We start from the raw sequence: 21,631 nt of genomic DNA on the forward strand, positions 1-21,631 counted from the left end.
CTGCCTTTCTAATTCTTGCAGCAGTATCTTCTGCGAGCTGAGACATTTCATCTTTCATTTTTTTTATTTCCTCTTCCTTTTGTTTCTCCCCAAAGAGTGCCTAGAAAAAAATAACAACTTGAAATACTACTGGTAAGATTTCTGTGGTGACATAATATCTAGCACTGAGAGACTAAACCACACACGGTCACTGTTCAAAAAACCTTTTTTCCTTTTTACTTTGGAGTAGCTGACCCAGAGACCCAACAAGAAAACAAGAAGAGCGAGAACATTTTGCAGTAAATGCACACTCATGTAAATCAGAACCACACAAAAAGTTAGTGTCAGTAGGTGCCTTTTTCTATTAGGACTTCTTATTGGGACTTCAGATTTTGGCTGGGCATGGAATTATACAGAAGAAAGCACAGGAACCCAGACCAAAAGGCAAAGCTACTCTCCAGTGTTCTCATCTGGGGCCAGGATCTGTAATAAAAAATGCCAACGATGGCACATAGAAAGTTTTCTGTTAGGAAACCAAATACCTGTATACAGACACACACATGTGCTCCTACGTACAGCTTGAGCATTTTTTATGGTTGATACACTAAATTACTCATCTCCCAGAAAACTAAAAGTAAAAGAGTAAAAATTTATAAACAACTAAGGAATGTGCATGCAGTCCCTTTCACGGCGGCTAACAAAGAACCAAACAGCTCTTTAGCATAAAAGAATGGCAAGAATTACAGAAAAAGGTGTAGCGAGGAACCCTTCCTCTGGAGGATGCAAGAAAGCTACTGATGTTGAAGTATAATAGGAGATACTGGTCTGAAAAGATCACAGAATATTGAGTTCTTGATGGGTGAGATGAAAAATCCTAGGTGGCACATAAAGAATATGTAGATGCATAAAGGGAGAGAGACATAAGAGCATCCCTATTGGATGACATAAATTCAGCCTATAGAAGGTTACTCACTTCAGGCAGTAACATGCCACTTCATCCGTCATACTCTCTTTTACTGCTCCCATTCAATTCAACTTTGTATTTTATTTCTCAAACTACTCTTTTAAAATTCTTCTGATGTCTTTTTATAAGCTTAGCTTTGTGTGCTTCTGCACGCAAGCAGCATTATTGTGACAGCCTGTTACTCCCACTCCTCAGTCTCTTACAGAGCAGGGAGAAACCTCTGTGGCCACAGTTGAAGACACGAAGAGTTAACTCATATGTATATTATGCTGCATTTTGTTATCCTGCTCATTAACAAACTTCCCAATTTGAAAAATTTGGGATCCTTTAGCCAGAGCAGTAAATTAACAAGTGTGTGCAAATTCCAGTTTATTCTTACTACAGCATCAATCTAAACTGTTACTTATAACAAGCCACTTACTTATCCATGACTGCTCAGTTACTGTCTTCGAGACGCAATTTACATCATAACAATTTTTACTGGACCACTTCTTTCTGTCAGCTTCATGTGAGTTTATAGCAAATGGCATCAGATGATCTGCTGAACTACTTTTGGATGAAAAATGGTGTTCTAACACTGCTCTGATGTACTAATAGTTAGCCAACTGGAAATGCGATTTATACTCCTTACCAGTAATTTGCAAATGAAAGAGTGTTTTCTGGTTTTTTAAACTCTGAAAAAAATGATTTTATTTTCACCTTTCATTCTTCATGTTCTCCCCACTATCCGGTTGTAGGGGAATGCTGTTAAGGATCGAAATATCTTACTAAGAAAAAGGAACTGACAAGTCCAAAGGTGGCCATGAAGAGCTGGAGGATGTAAAACTTCATTTTTCACCCCTTTCTGAACCAAAGCCTAACAGGTAAAGGGAACAGTAGAAGATCAGTTCATAAAGCAAATGAGAGCCAGAAAGGTATGAGGAAATTATGAAAAGATGCCACCAAAGGGTTTCCTAAATGACTATAAATATATGGGAAGAAAGACTGTAACAAGATGATAATTGTCTTTTGTATAACAGGAAGAATCACAGACGTTTAGCTGCAGTAATGACCAGAACCCGAAGCTTTGTCAATATTGTAATCCATTCTGGAAGCAGGCCAGAAGGTAGCAGAATCTCTTTCAAGAAGTTAGTTACCTTTTCTGTCAGAAAAAAGGAGGCAGGTCTGCCTCCTTTGTCACAGAACTGAAATCAGCAAGAGCAGCGCTAACTTTAATATTCCAAAAGTTAAAAGTAAAAAGCTAGTTTAGATACTCAGGAGGCTCCTCAAGTTTGAAAAGCGACTTCAGACTGAAAGGGAGCATTTATGTCCTTAACTGCTCAACAGTTCAACGTGTTAGCCCAGACAGAATCAATTCCAAATTCTCCATTTATTCCCACAGACATTAACTAAACCGGGTTTCACTTACTGATGGCTGCAGTCACCAAATGTGCATTAAAGTTCTGTCTTGCCAGCAACCACAATACACTAGATTTCTAAAAGCCTAAGTCGAACTGAAGCTTAGCGTTAAAACACAAAGAGCCCATACTAGACCAAAGGTTACCAAGCCCTGTATCCTAAAGGGGCAAACAGCAGATACTTCAGGAAAGTTAAGAACTGGGAAACAGGGTGAATTTTTTTTTTGATCGAGAGACACGTCAAGACTTGCTAGATTAGACCCTGTTCTGTAGGAAGTTTTGGTGGATTGTCCTGTCATGAATTTGACTGTTTTCATATCTATTCTTTTGGCACACACGTCATCCTATGACAGTTTAATAACACATTGTATATAAAAATTGGTTTTAAGGCTTCTCTGCACGTCTAGTTTTCTTTGTTGACTCCTCCTGCACTTTCCTAATTCTCCTGTGTCTTGCCTGAAATGGGCTGATCAAAACTGCACATGATGGTGCTATGTTTAAAGGCATCTTTATTTTCAACTCTCATTCTGCACATTCTATTCATTGTATCAAGTACCACTGCAGATCGCGTGAATGTATTTGAGACATCCACACCATCACCGAAAACGTTTTTTGACTGGTAAGACTAAATTCAGCACCGAGTATGGCACATTTGAATTTCTTCTGCCACTTTATAATACACTAATAAACGCCTCTGCAATTTTTTCCTGACTGCAGACTTCACCCACTCATTACTCAGGCACTTTTCCAGACAACTTCTGAATAATTGAGATCTGAACATAGGACTCGCTCTCTTGGTGACCTATGTCCATCACGTAACAAAGAAAGTGCCTTTAGTTTTAGCTCCTCTTTCCTAACCATTAATAAGTTACAAATTCATAACAGGACGTTCCTTTTTATTCTGACAGCCTAATTTGTTTTTAAGTATTTGATAAGAAGCTCTGTCAAAAGTGTCTGAAAACTCAAGTTCAGGCAGAGTATTATCACTTAGATCACCTTTAGCCAGGCACTCAACATATTCTTTGAAATTTATACTGTCTGACACGTCTAAGTAATGTATGGTGATACCACAGTTTGCCATCTTACGCATTACTAATTTTAGTACAACAGACATAAAAGAAGCTTCGTTGAGTATGCATGGATGCCTGTAAGAATACATAATCAGGCACTTTGCAACTGTAAGTAATGAAAGTATTCCAATATCTAAGAAATACCTTCATCCATTGCCTTACCTGACTTTTTTGTAGGTTAGCTTCTTCTAAGAGCTGTATGCAATCTTGGACTTTTGCAACAGCATCGTACTTCTCCCTTTCTAGATTAGCACACTTTGTTTGAAGCTCTCCGATTTGTTTCTCCAGGGCTGTTCTTTCTGTTCTCAGCTGTTCAGCGTCTTGGACAGTAACACGTAATCTACAAGACAGTAATAATTTTACTCATTTAACAACAAGGTGTTTAATTAAGACGCTAATTCTTTCAAACTAAACTAATAGGAAATATTTATTCATAAGTTGCCAAAACGTCAATCCTGGTTTTCTGCTTGTTTTTGGACAGAAGATTTGAGTTTAATAATTCATCAAGTCCTAGAAAGAAACAGAATTAAAGGAGTTAACTCAGATATCTAATCTCAGAAGATCCTTGGAAGAATGTTGCTATCCTGGGATACATCACTGAAAATGTTCTATATTAAAACAGAATAGAAGAGCCCCAGAAGGAATAAAGTTTCCCTCTGTGGAGGAAATGGAATAATTGGATGTGGGCAATGAAGTTGCAGCTATACCATTAGAACAAGAAAACCACTGCTAATTTTACAACAGCTCAGAAACTCTTATTGTTTAATTATGATTGTCAGTATTGGCAGGCACAAGAAAGGGCAGGAGAGTCTCAGAGGTATCCTCGAAAAGATCTCAGAAAGTTCCACAAGTGCTGCTGGTTCAATAAAGCGCGTGGTTCTAAATATCCACAGTGAGCACTTGGGCAACACTTGAGCTGCCTTTTCAAGCAGCCACGCTTTTGTACTTTCTAACATGTTTGTCATAAAATATAAAGACAAGCATTCTATTTTTGTAGAACCAAATCACAATTTTTCTAGAACCAAAAACCTACAGAAAATAATAAAACTAGCTAATTCCTTAAGACATTCTAAAATAAACTTAAGAGCCTCCACAACGCCTAGGCCAGTGAAATTCATCAAGCAGAGGTAGCCACACAAGTCTGTGCAACTCCTCGCGGCAGTACTTGACCACGCGGTCACAAGGCTGGTTCCCAGAGTTACTGAAGAGTCTGCTAATCACGCTCGCAAGGCTGTGACCAAGAAGGGAAGATGAACAGTCACACAGTTATTTCGATAAGAAATTTATGAATTCTCCTCAGCTATCAGGTCATTTGACTAATGTTAATAACCGCTCATGATACTTGAATCAAAAGCACTGTGCTCAGCTAAGTGTGATATCCTTGGAAAGTGAGGGGGGGAAAAAAAACCCAGACGAAAGAACCTGATCGAGTCTTAGATCTTCCAGTAGATAGTGCTGGAATTAAACTTCTACTCCTTAGCAGGTATTCAAACTACTTCTGTAACTAGCATTTATTGTTAAGAAGTGTGCTTTAACAGTTTTATTAAATAACCTTTTTTGTATAAAGATTGCTAAACTAAGACCTGAAACCAAATCTTATTTAACATGGAAAGAAAAATCTGTATTCACCTCAAACCCAGCTAGTTTACATAAACATTTTCAAGTTTCAGTGTGAATGTTTCTCTTTAGAACTCCACCTACAGCTAACGAGAGTTGAGTAACTAGAATTTCCACACTAGAATGAAAAATACATGCCTTGTTTTTTCTCCCTTAGAGTCAATAAAATCAGGTGGTCTGTTTTATCATTTTAAACACCCTGAAATCAGAAGCTGTTCTGAAAGGTTGCAGAATAGAACAAATAAGATGGAGAGCAGCCAAGCATAAGATATCCGTATTTTGAGAAAACAGAACTGCTCAGAAACACAAAACCGAGAGGCTGAAAAAGACGTAATAGTTTATCTCGCTTGCACGTATCCTGTTATTAACACTGAATGAGCTATCTTTACCTTGTTTCTAATTGTTTTATACTAGACTGCATTTGCTGCAAGCGTTTGTCAGATGCTGTTTCTCTTTGCTGGGCAGATATCACATCTTCTTCCTAGAAAGAATATAGGTATTATCCAGACATCATCTGAGCTTCCCTGAACAAAAGAAAGATAGACTAACATAAAACAAGTTAGAGAACAACTTGCAATCAATTTAACGTCAGCATTCAGATAACCGACTAGCCATTAAATTGCAATAGAAAATCGTTCCTTTCTCAAGAATACCTTTCTCTCCAACTGGCCTTGAAGCTTCTCTGTCAATCTGGTCATTTCATCAACCTTAGCATTTGCTGTCCGCCCATCTATTTTGGCTTGCCTGTATAAAGAAAACAGTCTATGAATTACATTTCAATTATCATAGGGGAAAAAACCAACTCCATTACAACTGTTTGGAAACAGCTGTGAAGGGCAGTCAGATTTCGTAATACTGTTCCTACAGGGCAGTAAAGGTTTCCCCCTTCTCCTTCTTACTATGTGGCAGTGAGAGAGGAATACCAAATTCATTAAACAAATTACTTCTTAAAGATAGCTTAACGAGAAGGTGTATGTGTTGATTAAATATTTTGGAGGACTAAGCAATCAAAAACTTTAAGGGATTCAATAACTTCAATATAATTGGCCACAGATACTTAACAGAGAAGTCTTTTCCAGAATTAGATTTCCCTTCTTAAAGCAATTTGACTAGGAATTTAAAAAAATCCATTAACCACTTCTGAGGAATTTAACTGATGTGCTTTGTAATCTGAAGAGGTTTGATGAGCTGAAACAGAAAAGGGTAAAAAAAGAAAAAAAAAAAAGAAAAAAAAAGGGACTAGTTAATGAATCAGACTTCCTCCTCAGTAGAAAAGCTCATTGAAATGAGCAACCCTCCTACTCCACTGGCTTGGGAACAGAAAGACAGAGAGTCCTTCACCTGGGGTGTAACCCAATTATTCAGGCTGCATCTTCGGCTAAATTTAAAGACTGATGATTGAATGTATAATGAAGTTAAAAAAGAGCAAACGTATTAGATAAGCTAATGCAAACTAGAGCACTAATAGCCATGAAAGAAGCTAGAAAATATTTAATGCTGTTCAGGGTCAACTTCCAGCAAAAATTCCTTAGAGAAATAATAATTTTGATGTAATGGCATAAAAGACAAGAGCACATTATACCTATCTGAAAATCTTAAGCAAAATATACATAATCCCAGCAATTCTACAGCAAATACTTAATTTCAGCTTAATTAATCAGGAAAGTTAATTTTGTTATAATTTCTTTAAAAAGCAAAAAACAAACATAACAGCATTATTTCCAGACACATGGTCCTCATTGCAGGTCCAAAACTTTGATCTTACTCCATCTGAATCATGCACCTTTCTCCTACAAAAAGTACTGTTAAGTTTATGAGGACATTAAGTTGCTTCCCCAAAAATATTTAACATGTGCTGTAAAAAAAACCCAAAATAAAAACTCAAAACCCAGCATAACAAGGGAAAAATAAGAAAAATATAAAGAGGTCATAAAATGCAGAACAGCCTCAGTATTAAAAATGCATTTTAATGACCAAATTCAGATCCAGATCAAATTCAGAGGTGTGTGTTTAACATGCAATAAATTGATTCTCAGGATGCAGCTTTAACATAATCTTAGCAAGTTACCTCTGTTTAAAAGCTTTAAGATTCTGAAATGCACATCCTTGCCCCAGCAATGCCAAGTTTCTGCCCTAGCAATGCCAACAGAGCTTCGAAACACTAAAGCACTAATAAATGTTTTAATACAAATTCTAGCATATAAATAAGAGAAATCTGTTCAAACCTCAATTCTCTACAGAAATACATCAAATATTACATTGTCTCTATGCACGGCAGACTATGACCCCTTAATAGCTAGCGCAATAGCACGTAAATAGTATGTAAATAGTACAGTGTAACCGTACATTTTGCATTGAGTTTATGTTAACACTGATGAGAAGCAACGGCTCAGTTCTCATCACCAGCCAGATTCAACAGTTACAAAGAGACTTGTGAGAAGACAACAGCTTGAAAGGAAACATGAGAACTTGTGAACGTGGGCGACACGTTTGAAGCGAAGCTGCGTTTGACCCTGCCAGGAGTCGCCCCATGGGCACTGCCACCTCTTCTCGTGCCCGAGAGCAGCCGCCCCACCAGACGCCGTGAGTAGCCTGCACCCAGCTGGCAGCCCAGGGGGAAATAACTGGGGACCAACCCATCGGGCGCGTGTGGGAACTCACGGGGCGCTTTCTCAGCAGGGCACCGCTAGCAGACTTCAGCAAGCGGCACACGCACACACAAAGCTGGAGCACCCGCACCTCCAGCGCGAGGGGCGTGCAGGTGGGGCACGTGTACGTCCCCAAAAGGGAGTACCTGGGCACACACTTTTAATCCATGCTTCCCGTGAGAGAGGGTGTGTGTACCTATATAAGAGCAAGCAAGAAAGTGTGTGTGAGATCAGTACTTCATGGGATTAATTACAGAAGGCTGTTTATAGATTTGCATTTGTTTATTAATATACTGCAAATGCCTCGTATCACAGCTTACCCGTTATATTATTAACATTGATCATTAATGTATAGGCCACTGATTGTCCATTTATTGATTAATGGCATGCAGTTAACTGCTTTGATTGACTTAAGCCACATGTGCTGAGCAGTCTTGCCCAGCTAGAACATATTAAATCAGAAATCTAGTGTTCTGAAATGAGAAGGAAGATGACTACTCCAGCCCTGTGGATACTTAGATGGAAGTCTAAAGTCACTCACAATTTCACTATTAATAAAACAGCAACTAATCAAGAATATGCCTATATATTTGGGCACATATGAGTAAAAGTTCAGAGCAAGATGATCCACTAGCTTTCAGTCAGTCCCAGGGACTTCTACCTTTTAACACACCTTCTTCCCAAAGCAGCAGTTTAAGCAGAAAACAAGCACTTCCCTTCTACTATCCACGCTCGTTGCCATATAGCCAGTCATACAGATCCTGGTGTGTATGCGTGGCTACGAATCAAAGAGTTTGGCCATTTTGCTTGTCATGCCATATTCTAAATTATTTGATCAAAGTGGTATCATTAAAGAATTTCATGTAACTCTAAGGATCACGCCTAAAAAGGAGTTTCCTTTTAAAAAAAAATGAAATAAAGGTGAGACCAAAGGAAATCATGACATCTGTAATTTTGACAAAAACGCTCAACTGGCTGCACAACCACAACCTGAATGATTTTAAGTTTGGGATTTTTTTGTTTTTTTAATCAAAATCACTGAGAGTGTTAGAAATGCAGTAATAAACTGAATGCTGATAGCATTTATTGAATGTCTAAAATAGGTTCAGTTAATGCTAATTGCTTTCATACCCACTTATTACGTGAGTCAATGTAAGCATGTCAATGCAAGACCAAAGATTTATAGCTGAATGAGATACCAAAACAGTAATTCAATACTAATACCCTCTGCAAGGAAAGAAATTCCAAAAAAGTAGGGATGTGAAAATGTTGTTCTTTCCCTTTTAAGAATTAAATAGTAGCATGCACAAGCAAATTGCAAGTGATGACGGAGTTTGGAAATACTTTATTTTAGCAAATACCCTGAATACCACCTTAATCTTTGATTGCTTGTCACAACGTTTTCCTTCTCCAAAACACACTATTTTTGAAAATAGTTTTTCCACGGAAAAATCTTGGCTAATAAGAATGAGAGGTGCTAACAAGCCCCCCTCAAAAACATATCTTCAGCCATTGAGGTAACTTGGCACTTGTAAGCACGTTCTGGTCCTAAATTTATTATACAAAGGAAATGTAAAAATAAACATTGTTTAAAACAAATAAAATTCTTCTAGTACATAAACCATAACGTACCAAGCAGGGGGTGAAAGCTTAATTCTAGAAGCAGCTAATTTTTATTGCTCTAACAGCAAGAAAGTTTGGATACAACCAATCTTGAAAAAAAGACTCATTTTTAAATTGGTTAATAAATATTCAACAATGACCAATATTCAACACCAATGAATCTGTTTATTCACTCTAAAGCTGTATCTTTTACTGTGGGTATTGTGACGCAGTAACTTTAATATCTACTAATTGTACAACTAGACTCATTAAACAGATGCTGAAATTTGTATAACACCCAATCTTTACAGCGATAAGCACTGAGCATTACAACAGATACCAATTGCTCTTCATGTCATATTTTGCATGGGTTTGGAAGAGAGGAGAGGGAATGCCTGATGCAGCCATGCTTTCTTGGAGGGCTAAAATCAGTACCAGCATGCCTTCAGCCAACCTAGGTTTCTAAATACTGGCATTACCTGCAAAAGCTGCATACAAAATTGAGTGCATGAACACATGTGCATGCACAAACACACAGAGCCATCTTTAACTGTTTACATAAAAATGGAAATTATTTTTACTGTTTTTGGGATGACATTCTTTAAAATCAAAAGATAAAACTAATTAAAACATCATAGCAGTCCAACAATATTAAATATTTTAATCACAGTCTCAAAGGAAATTACAATCACCAAAATCAAAGGAAAAATTAATAATTAAACCAAAATTAAGTACATTATAAATTTTAAACTTATAAACCTAAAGTTTATTTTAAAAGCTTATTTAAGGCTGTACAAAAAAAAAATCACTGGTCGATAATGAGTAATAATCCTTTTTATTGTCAGTCCACAAATCCACTGTTTACTGAAATTAAATTTTACTTGGACCTCAACCACCACTAAGTAAAAGAGTTAACAGATACAGTAAACTGGCATTGAACAGACTATGGCGGTAAATACTAATAATCATGAAATTGTGTCGCAGGTATTTTTCTCATTTTCCTGGATATACTTCAGGAATATAATTAACGCTTCTCTTGCCTCTAACTTCCAAAGAGCCTATGGTGTAGAGCTCTTTATTGACAAACAATGAGTGGAAGTTTTATTAAAAACATTAAAACTTGAAACTACTTTGAACATTCAAATTTCAGAACTGTAATGAGTAATTATGTAACTGGATTTTGAGCAAATTGTATTCTACTGAAAACCTGTCTCCAGAGTCAATTTTGTTGTGATACTGACACTTTGTTCCTTTCAAATCAAAGGTCAAATGTTGACTATTTCAGGAAACAGCTCAACCAAACACCACTAACTGGAAATATGCTACCCTAACACTAACGATGCACACATTTGTAACAAACTGAAACCATTGTAACTATCACTATCAAGTCCGTTTGCAGTACAAACAAGGCCCATGATACAGCAGCAGGTTAGAAAAAGCTATAGAAAAGATATTTAATAATTTTGTAGATTGCCTGGTTTATACCTCAGTTGTTTTCGTAGCTGCTCTAGTTCCACGTTCTGTTCTGTTACAGTTTTCAGAAACTGTTGATTGCTCTGCAAAATAAGGAGATATTTGTAAGATGTTCCTTATTCTATTGAAATTGTTATATATTCAGAATTGTTATAGGGCATTTCTACAGAATATAATACCACAAAACCAGGCAGTAAGGTCTATTTAACACTGTGGCTGGTCTCCAAGTGCCAAGGTTTACGTAGAGTATTTTAGAAAGACAAATGCAGGGTGATGTTACCTAATCCTCCCCTTCTGTCCCCATATTTTGGTAGTGTAAGAACTTCCTGAGATGAGAATTGTAATAGCTCAGACCTGCCATCCGCATTCCCATCTAATTTAGGTGTCTAGAATACCTTGTCACAATGAGTACCACAGTAGACCAGATATTGCTGGAAAGAATTCCTTTGTTTTAGAGACAAGAAACAATGAGCAATTGCTCCTCCTTCATTTTTTTCTATGCATCATAGTGCTGGAGGTGTCATTCTCCTTCAACTGCCTTCTCATTTGAGAATCATTTCATGTTTTTGTTACCCTACTGGCCTTTTCTAGATCTTAAATATATCTTACATTGAGATATTAGAGATGACCACAACTGCAGGCAGCATTCAAGATGCTACTGTGCTGTGGACTTAGGCACAATATATTCCTTTTCCCTCCTCTCCTAATAATTGCTAACATCCTCCTTGCTTTTTTGACTGTTGCTAAGAATTGTTTTCAGACACTTCCTACTTCTAAAATACCTGTTCTGAGTGGTAACCACTCAGGACTGAGTGGTAACAGTTAAATTCAAGACCATCACAGAGTACCCAAAGTGAAAGCTCCCTCTTGCCCACATGCATTATTTTGCTTTTATTAATACCAATGAAATGTCACATAAAATTCACTCAAGATACTCAACATCCTGAGATCTTTCTGCAAATTTCTGCAGTTTACTTTCACTTTTCACTACCCTAGATAGTTTAACATCAGTAGTGAACACTGTTGCCTCAATACTGAATCTCATTTCCAGAACACTTATAAATATGCTGAACAACTCCAACCTGAGCACGTCTAGGAAACGCAGCTGTTTTTCCACAATAAAAAGCCTGACTAATTACTCTGTCTCTTCACTTCCTATTTTTCAGTTTGTTAGTTCAAGAAAGGGCATGCTTCTTTATCCCATGACATCTTTATGCCTTTGGCAATAGACCTTGCCAAATGTTTTTCTGGATAACGCAAACAAATGGATTACCTTTATCTTAACATCATCTGTTTCATCTCCTTCAAAGAGTTCACCTGTTTCACTCTCTCCTCTCCACATCATCTCTTTCCAATTTTATGATTTTAAGCATTCAGTGATTCTATTTTTTTGAGGTACCTACTACTGATTTGCTTGTAACAGCAGATCAAACAGTCTGTAACTTCCAAATCCTCAGGCAAAACTGCTTTAAAAGCTCATCATTGTTTTTGCTTGAGATTGTTTTCAGACAGCAACCTCCCAATAACTCCAAAGTACCTATCTTCAGAGAACAGTTAATTTTGAGACTGTCACTGACTACATAAGGCAAAAGTTCCTCTCCGAGTGCATTATTTTGCTTTTATTAATACTAATTAAACAGCTTGTAAATAGGACAACTGCGTGCAAGATACAATTCTGTAGTAATCTGCAATATACTACGCAACACTGTAAAGGGCTCGATTGAAGTACTGTACTGTTTCCAGCACCACAGTTCAAGAATGACGGCACAACTGGAAAGAATTTAAAGGCGAGCAAGAAGAAGGATTAGACACTTTAAAAACATAGTCAAAGAACATTTGAAGACTTGACTTGCTTTGAACAGAATAGAAAAAGCGGGGAAAGAGAAAAATGGCAATATAAAAGTTTTCAATAACGGGCACTGTGACAAAGAATGTAGTAATCCTTCCTTCATACCTACAATATTTCACACCAACGAAACAGACTTGTATTTTAACAACAGGTCAGATGTGAGGAAAAAAAGTTCCAGTGATAAAGACAGGAGAGAGCAGACTGCCTAGAGCAGGTTAGGGGTCTTTTTGCACTGCCAGTATCCAAGACAAACATTAATCAAAATTCACACAGGAATCATGTCTTTCAGAGAAAAAGCTGCTCAGCTAGAAACTTCAAGTCTTTCACCTCAATTTTTCTACCATATTAGATTTTTTTGTCAATATTGAAAGTCCTAGGCTAAAGCTTAGAGACTAAGAAGTCTCACTATCTAAGGATATGGATGAAGCACTAGAAGATGATTAGAGCTCAGAAAAATCCCTGAAAAAGGTCAACAACAGACACTGAAGCCAGCAGTGCCAAACTAGGAATTGACAGATATGTGGCAGAGCTAGCATACATAAGAGGTCATCACTTAAATAAAATTTTCCTTTCCGAAGGTGGTTTTGAATGCGTGACTTACACTCACCATATACTAAAATTCCATGTGTAAGCTTATCACTGACTTTCTGAAGAAAGAGCTCACATAATATTAAGAGCTAACCTCTCAATCACCCTGACCTGGTGTTTGGAGTTCAGGAAAAAAGCCATTACTACTTGATTTTCGACTGGTCCCTAGAGAAGCTGGCAAGTCTGCGTCGCACATGTTCTTTTCCAACCAGGTATGTATGAAGGACTTTTTCCTTTTCTTTTATACTTTGAGGCTCTAGTAAGAAAAAAAACGTAATTTACTAGGTCACTGTTCAGAAGGTTTTACTTACCAACTCTATTTTCTCATTGGCTATATGCAGTTGCCGAGTCAACTGTTGAAAGCCAGTCAGTTGATCCTAAAAAGATAATTCAGAGCTTCTTATAATCATTATCATCAAAAAGAGTGTATAATTAGAGTTTCATAGTCAACCGAAAACATTTTCAAAGACATTTATACATGTTGCAGGAAATTCCATATGCCTTTGTAGATTTTAATTAGATTGCTTTTAGCTGTTGACCCAGTAGTCTGGCAAATTAGATTTACTACTGAAAAACATATCTGAATTTCGCGCAGTTACAAACTGCCTCCTTCCAAAACTCATACGCGCTTACTATCACAATATGAAAGCATACATGAGTAGTGCCTTTAAAGAGCCACTCGGTCTACAATGCTACCATAAGCCTTTTTGCTAAGCACAGTACCCCTCAATTAAAAAAAATGCCTGTATGGACATGTTTCATTTGCTCCGTGCCATATAGGATGGCTTGCGTCCATACAAAAAAATTGTTTGATTCAACTCCTGAGTCTCTGAACATGAACCCTGTCTTCCTAGGAAAATGAACATAACACAAAAGTCATCTGCAGCATGCCAAGTGTCTTCACAGCATAGAGAGGATTCAGGTTGCTGACCTGGAATATCTAGTAGCTGTGCTGCGTTTAACAGCCTCAAGGCCAAGTATTTGCTAGAAACCTATTCCAACAACTCCCTTATTTACTATGTCCAACCCTTACAACAATATCCTCTTTCACCTTTGCTTTCTGTCAATTCTAATTCTAGTTGGTCTTACCTATTTCTGTTTACCTCTGATAGCTATTTTCTGCTCCTCCATTAAAAGCAAAACAGAAACCAAAAAAGTTTATTTAACTGAAAAGTCTTTTTCTGTGGGAGAACAGTAGCATTTAAGAATAAAAGGCAGCTCAACCTCCTTCTTGTTACAATGGCATTGAAGTCCACCAAGAATTTCGTTACCAATGAAAAGTGGAATCTGACAGCCCTAAACCCTCCAACAGCTACCAATGACTCTGTATGCTCTACTATGTGTGTGTTACCAGTAACCGACAATGCAATGCAAGAAATAATCTAACAGAAAGAACAGGAGCAAAAAGTTGGAACTACATGTAGATGAGAGAGTCCTCGTAACTATTACTGGAAATAATTATGGAACTTGACAGAGCACAATAGCTGTACAGATATTTTTCCTGTTTCTCAGAAAAGAGCAGGTTACTGAGGTGGACTTAATACCATAAAAGAACAAGAACCAGTAAAAAAAAATTCTGTTATACAGGTGAGCTGTAACTGTACCCACAAGTCTAGTGCAGTTGAAAATGGAAAGCAAATGTTGAAAGTTTGTAGCATCTCTTTACAGAGCTAGAAATATCTGTAGCGAGGTACATACAGGCATGAAGTTTCTTTTAGTTCTTCACACACTGAGCATCTTTATATAGCTCATCAGGGCAAAACAGCTTCTTTTCTGAACTAAGATTTCCTGAGAGGCCTTCCCCAGAAACAGCAGAAGAGAAGCAGGCTGCTAAACACAAGCTAGCATTAGAAGAATGCTGGTGAACTTGATTTTTCATCTGTTTACACATGCTGCTTTACTGAATGAGAACAGGAAATGGAGACTACTTTTCCCACCATCCCACTGTGACCTTCCAGACAAAATTCAGCATTCAAACATAGAAGAAAACGTGAAAGACTTCCACCTTGGAATTCAGAAGTCTTTAGCAGCTTTTATCAGATGTTGAACTCTACTGAAGATTTCCAACCATGCAATTCAAACATAGGATTATTTATATGCACATGCATATCTCGTGCACATATATATATGCTAAGACTCAGACTCAGTGCATTCCCCAAGTTCCTGCCCATATATTTGAAATAAAGAACTTTTCCACTTGTACTGGTGCATTTAGCTGACGAATCAGTAACCACATCTGACCACTCAACTTTGGTGACTCTTATGGAAACGATTAACATTACTGGTAGAACCCCCCCACTTCAGTTTGACTCCACACAGACCCAGACTCTCTACAGTATAGAAAGACATTCCAAAATTAACAAAAATATAAATGAAAATTACTTTCTGTTTCTGCCTTTCAGCCACGTGAATCTGCGTTTCAGTCATACGTTCCTGGTACTGCTGCTGGAGTCGATCATGCTCCTCTAATACAGTCTGCCAGAGCTCTATTGCTTGTTCTTTCTCCTAAGTTACAGAACAATGATTTGCATAAAATATTCTATTACAGCACATTTACCTTCATCTATCATTCTCTAAATAGAGAAGTCTTAACTTCCATTTTGAAGAAATGCCATTTTCTGTACTTTTCTCTGCACACATTACAACTATACAGACAAAATACCGAATTCAGAAGCAGAAAAACAGATGCTTACAAGTTCAAATTTCACCTACAAGTGAATTGCAAGTTTTCAAGATTATTTTTCTAGCTCAAACTTTTACAGGTATTTACTGTAGGCCTACAGTAAACATAATATTCAAATACCAAAATTCAGCTGTCACTTCAACTTAATCATAGGCAACAGGATTGATACATCATTGTAATACGCTCAAAAAATTTTCCTTATCTTTTCAGATTTAAATATTATTTTCTATATCCCACATATACTTGCCTCCTTCTATCACATTACAACATTTTTGATTAAAATGACACGCTACTACAAAAACATGAATCGAACAAAGTATCTCATTAATTTCCTGGTCAGGAATTCAATATAAAGATCAAGTCAACTAGGTAAAATTACAGGCACAAATTAATATTAAAAATTTCCTATATGAATCTAGGAGACAAGTTCCTTCAGGTTTTTAAGTTGAAAGTATAGGTATGTGTTTCTTTAGCTACAGAAAGTCAAGAGGACCTCAAAATAGTCTCAAGGAACTCTGAACAAATGAATTCTGAACGAAGAAATAAAACAGCTTCCCCTCATCTGCGAATGCACAACAAGAGAAATAAAACAGTACAAATGTTTCATCTCACACACTTGATTTGTCAGTTGTAGTTGTTCTTGAAGGTTTCTCACTATTCCTTCATCTGCAGGAATGTCACTTCCCAGAGGCGTGAAAGGAAGAGCCTCCAGTTGCTTCTCAAGACCCTCTTTCAACTCTGCATGCAGCCTGAAATTCAAAGAACTAAGTTCAGCAAATATTTCTTTAACAGGGATTTTTTTAACAACTGAAGTATACTGTACCTTCAATAGTACATACTGTTTACTTCTAACTCAGATTTAAATGTATTATGTTCTATAAACACAACAGACAATTTGAAATAGTTTAATATCTAGTTCTTCCAGAGATATGGTTAAATCTCCTAAACCTGGTGCTGTAATCTGTATTAAGCACTTAAAGACTCTAACATTAAGCTTGTGAGTACGAGATCTTCAACTCTTAAGTGGATTCAAAAGATTTCAAGGTCCTAGAAAAAAGCTTTTTAAGGTTTAGAAATCAAGAAAAACAGCAGTAGCAACAGGGCAGTGCAGTTATTTACCTTTCATTTTCCTTGGTGACTTGTTCAAATTTTAGTCTCATCTCACTCATTTGCGCCTAACACAAAAAAACATGCAAGAGTAAGCACTCATTCAAGTGACACAAACTTTGGTAATTCTTTCATCTTTTAATTCTGACCGATACTGTAAAAGATGAAGAATTTAATCCAGTATAATACAGTAAATGAAAGACACTTTCTTCTTTAAGGGAAGTCACAGGATGCCACTTAAATTGAACAGCTGCTAAGTCCTTTTACACGCGAGCATTCAGAAGTTATTACGAGCACTAACCTTACCTTTTGGAATTCTTACAGCTTTTACAGATTGATTCTTAATTAACTAAGTTCTTTTAGAGATACAGTGGATAACTCTCATCTTTTATGCATTAAGCATTCGAGATAAGAGTTTAGGAATTAACTGAGGAGAAACTTCAGTTACATGAGTCAAACGGACTGTTTTGTTAACTAAGTAGTGCAACAGCATAGTGCTTCTATTGCCTTCTAAAATCGGTCAAGCTTGAAGACTGTATTTGCAGAATCTTTTTGATGGACAGAGCAAGCAAATTAAGTGCATTAAACCAAAACCAGAGTATAACTTCTACATGTAGATCACAAGTAAAAATTGCTTTCTGTATGCCACAGGTTTTAATTATTAAACATATCACTTTGCATTTTGGTGATCATATGAAGCATTAAAAATTTTCATTTTTCTGTGGTTGAAAGGAGGACAGTCCCCCTCCACCTCAGCCTCCATGACAATAAACATTTACAGAATTATTTGAATCTGAAGAATTATTAAGAACGAAGAAGGCTGGGCGCATCTACACTTGCAGGACTGAGCTGGACTGCGTGGCCAAGATCAGACCTGTAAGGAAAGGGGGAAACAGCCGCCTCATCTGAATGTCACCTAGGAAAACACCTGCAACCATACCAGAACATCTAGAGAAATAAAGCATGGATTTTTCATTTCCCTACGCTACTTCTCCAAACACACAGTAATCTGTGCAATTTGGACAATCTCCCAGCCTTTTCATAGAAAGCTCTCCGTTCATCCATTTGAGGCAGACTGCAGTCCAGCAAGTTTGTGAAGCACGGTGCGGGCACGCTTTCCTTTACTGACAAAAACTGATGGCCTAAATACGAACAGTATAAAATACTAAAAATATACAGTCTGAAATGTTACGAACATCCATACCTGATAAAGCTGCAGCTGTTCTCTCATTTCTTCCAAGTGTTTATCATACTCTGTGATTAGAGTTGACAAGCTAAAAAGTTGAAAAACATGCTTAGAATAAATTTTGTAAATGCTGAAACATTGTTCTGATAATTAATTAGTTTTACAGAATTCTTAATCTAGAGAAGAGAACAAAACAGGCACTTTATTTCCAAGCTTGACATTGACCACAATCAAATGAACAAATTTAATTACTACTTTTAAAGTATGATCATTAACAGCAGATTTCCTGTATAACAGAACTAGAACATGGGGCATTATAAATGAGCATTAATACAACATTAATATTTCATCCATAGAATCCCAAACGATTAAAGCCTAGACTTTATAACTGCTTTCACATACAACAGTAAAGTGGCCTGTAAGAATGTAAAATAATGTAGTTCTACTAATATACTTTTTCCTTCCTAATATTTTTGTAAATTACAGTAATGCTCTGAAAGTTCTATATTAGTCTGGAGTGATAATGCCTTAAAAGCTAACAAGAAAGGATAGGTTATTTTTATAACAGAAAGGAAATGACAGCGATTATTAAACAATTTACTAATAGGCAACTCTTAGTTGAAGATTGTCAAATAAGCATTTTTAGAAACATCCATCTGACTTCAACAGACAGCAGTTACCTGTGTTACCTAGATCAGAACGATCTTACCTGCACTTTTGTTTATTACCTTAAAATTTGGACTAGAATTCCTTCATTCATCTCTCACCCTTTATTTTACAGATTGTGCAAGAAGAGTCATATATTTAATTTACTGAATAAACAGAATAGCATCTAAAAACAACTGCTACAGGAACACTTTGACAGACCTCCATTCAGAAGTTCTCAGAGCCGTTAACGTGTACGTAAGACCAGGTTCACCCAGATGTTTACACTTTTAAAAGCACATGACAATTTCTTTTGAATACTTTGTAGTATTCCCACTTATCCTTTGGAATCAGTTACCTTTGGTTCGTTATCCTGGATCCTGATACGCCATCAACACCAGGGGCATTATTCTGTAATGGTATACTTTATGAATTAGTACTTGCACATGAGTGTATGTAGTTTTAAATGTTTATACGCAACCCAAAGCTGCTGTTCTGTCTGACTGTAATCATACACAATATCCCACATGATCACTTCCAGGTTTATATTCAAAAATCCTTGAGTGCTGGCCCAATCTGAACAAATTTTTTTTTTCCCCCCTGGAGATGCTCTGACACAAAGCATAATTGCATCCGAGGGGGAATCATCTTGCTCTTGAAAGAACAGTCACAAGTTTGTGTAAATGCTAAGTTCATTTCCATGCATCTCAGCATCAGGACAGTGCTGATGCCCTAGCTTCTGTACAGACTTTCAGACAGGCTTACGGTGCCCAGCACAAAAAGTTATCTTCACACGAGACCAACCTCTTGGAAAAGAGAAGCCTATAAAAGCGAAAAAGTCTACTGAAGTAGAAAACAAGTATTCTTGCAGGGATGTGTTCTCCTGCATATGACAAACTTTTGAAAACGCACCAAAGATACTGGAATTCACCGTTATGACAGTTTTATTCTGCTGCTGCTTGGAAAAACAAGCAGCTCTAGAGTTGTGTGATGGACCCAGAGCAAGACCAGGCCACATTGAAGTGGGCTGTGCTCTATGTATGCAAAGATGTTTGTCTCAAACCCTCATCACAAAAATTCTCACTACTTCCATCCCCGAGTTCACATACCTGCTCAGCAGTAGCTCTCAAAATCTCATCTGTTTCATACTGTCCAAGTGCCACGTTTAGCCTCTGATCTGAAAAATACAAAGTTTGAGAATCATAGCTACGACACGGACCATTTAGATAAACCTGACTGGCAGTCAGAAATATGTTTAAAGGTGCAGTGCTTTCAAGGCGCACAACGTGCTTCATAAAATTCTTCCATTTAGCACAATTATTTAATGAAAATAGGACTTGAAAAAGCCTAAAAAGACTGTGTAATAATAATGAACTCCGTTTCTTTCATATTCCTTCTGTTTTCTTTTAGAAATTTTAAAAAATGAAGTTTCTGCCCAGAAAACTCACAAACACATACACATCTTAATGATTCACATGGTCTAAGTGCAACAAATCACATTGTGTGTCCAGTTCAATCAGCTGGATGTTTGACAACTAACCTGTTCTTGGGAACTCAACCCTGCAGTTCTCAATAAACTTTCAACAAACTTAGGTCAAGAGAGCTTCACTGATAAGTGGATCTGAGCACTCAAGTATATCCAGAAGAAACCCAAACAAGAATGAAGAAATGCTGTCTGTCAGTATCTGCTTTTTCTGAAAGAAGCAAAGCATAATGAGTAATGAGGTTTCACACTGCTGAGCTGGGAACATCAACTAAGGCATCACTCTTCCTTACCCATCTAACTTTGGCTATTGGGATTTCTACTATTTCTACTACTTGTACTACAAACGAAAGAACCAGCAGACAGCTGGAAGGGAAAAGTATCAGCTCTTTCCACTTGTTCACAGAGTGTTCTTTGATCTAACAAAAACATAGTATAACCAGCCGGTGAAAAGAGGTGATTATCCTGCTGCATTCGGCATTGGTGCGGCCTCACCTCGAGTGCTGTGTGCGGTTCTGGGCCCCACAATTTAAGAAGGCTGTGAAGGTCCTTGCATGTGTCCAGAGGAGGGCAACGAAGCTGGTGAAAGGGCTGGAAGGCATGTCCTGTGAGGAGCGGCTGGGGACTCGGGCTTGTCTGGTTTGGAGAAAAGGAGGCTGAGGGGCAACCTCATCGCTGTCTACAGCTTCCTGAAGAGGGGAAGGGGAGAGGGAGGTGCTGATTTCTTCTCCCTGGGATCCTGATAGGACGCATGGGAACGGCTCAAAGCTGTGCCAGCGAAAGTTTAGACTGGACATCAGGAAGCACTGCTTTACTGAGAGGGTGGTCAAACACTGGAACAGGCTTCCTAGAGAGGTGGTCGATGCCCCAAGCCTGGCAGTGCTTAGGAGGCGTTTGGACAATGCCCTTAATAACATGCTTTAACTTTTGCTCAGCCCTGAATTGCTCAAGCGACTATACGATCGTTGTAGCTCTCTTCCAACTGAAATACTCTATGCTATTTTATAAGAATCTGAGTGACACCTTTGTAGCTGGAATGGGTAAAGGGGAAGAAAAAGGAAGTCAGGAAGGTAATGCATACATTTTGATTTAAAGAAACTTCTTGCCTATTCTTCTTGATACACATCCCATGGTCCTTTTTCTGGTTCTGATCTTTTAAAGGAGGATAAAGGAAAAAGACAGAGGGGACAGAAAGGAGGTAATAGTAAAAGGATGCCAAGGAATAGAAAGGGGAAAGTAGCTGCCCTCACCAGCCAAAGCAGTCTGCAAACATGAGAGGCCATAGGTGCAAAAGGGGACAAATCTTAAACACCCCTTATAGATGTACTCACTTTCAACAG

General features: G+C 37.6%; 1 protein-coding gene across 7 annotated transcripts in view; it reads right to left on the reverse strand.

Moving 5' to 3' along the window:
- The window catches only part of SCLT1 (sodium channel and clathrin linker 1), a 47,189-nt gene that overhangs the window by 23,634 nt on the left and 1,924 nt on the right, over nt 1-21,631 (reverse strand). For all 7 annotated transcript variants that reach the window (XR_014228567.1, XR_014228568.1, XR_014228569.1 and 4 more), the window contains exons 3-14: nt 19,918-19,985; nt 19,167-19,219; nt 18,182-18,251; nt 16,990-17,045; nt 16,487-16,619; nt 15,570-15,692; nt 13,499-13,564; nt 10,763-10,833; nt 5,681-5,771; nt 5,417-5,508; nt 3,573-3,750; nt 2-100 (exon numbers count right to left, since the gene is read on the reverse strand). Coding sequence is in view for 4 of the 7 variants with exons in the window: in XM_082315797.1 (XP_082171923.1) it covers nt 2-100; nt 3,573-3,750; nt 5,417-5,508; nt 5,681-5,771; nt 10,763-10,833; nt 13,499-13,564; nt 15,570-15,692; nt 16,487-16,619; nt 16,990-17,045; nt 18,182-18,251; nt 19,167-19,219; nt 19,918-19,985 (1,100 nt within the window). In the remaining 3 variants the exon portion in view is untranslated. The remainder of the gene's footprint in view (nt 1; nt 101-3,572; nt 3,751-5,416; nt 5,509-5,680; nt 5,772-10,762; nt 10,834-13,498; nt 13,565-15,569; nt 15,693-16,486; nt 16,620-16,989; nt 17,046-18,181; nt 18,252-19,166; nt 19,220-19,917; nt 19,986-21,631) is intronic.

The sequence above is a fragment of the Platalea leucorodia genome (genome assembly GCF_965183815.1).
Source record: "Platalea leucorodia genome assembly, chromosome: 6".
Taxonomy (NCBI): domain Eukaryota; kingdom Metazoa; phylum Chordata; class Aves; order Pelecaniformes; family Threskiornithidae; genus Platalea; species Platalea leucorodia.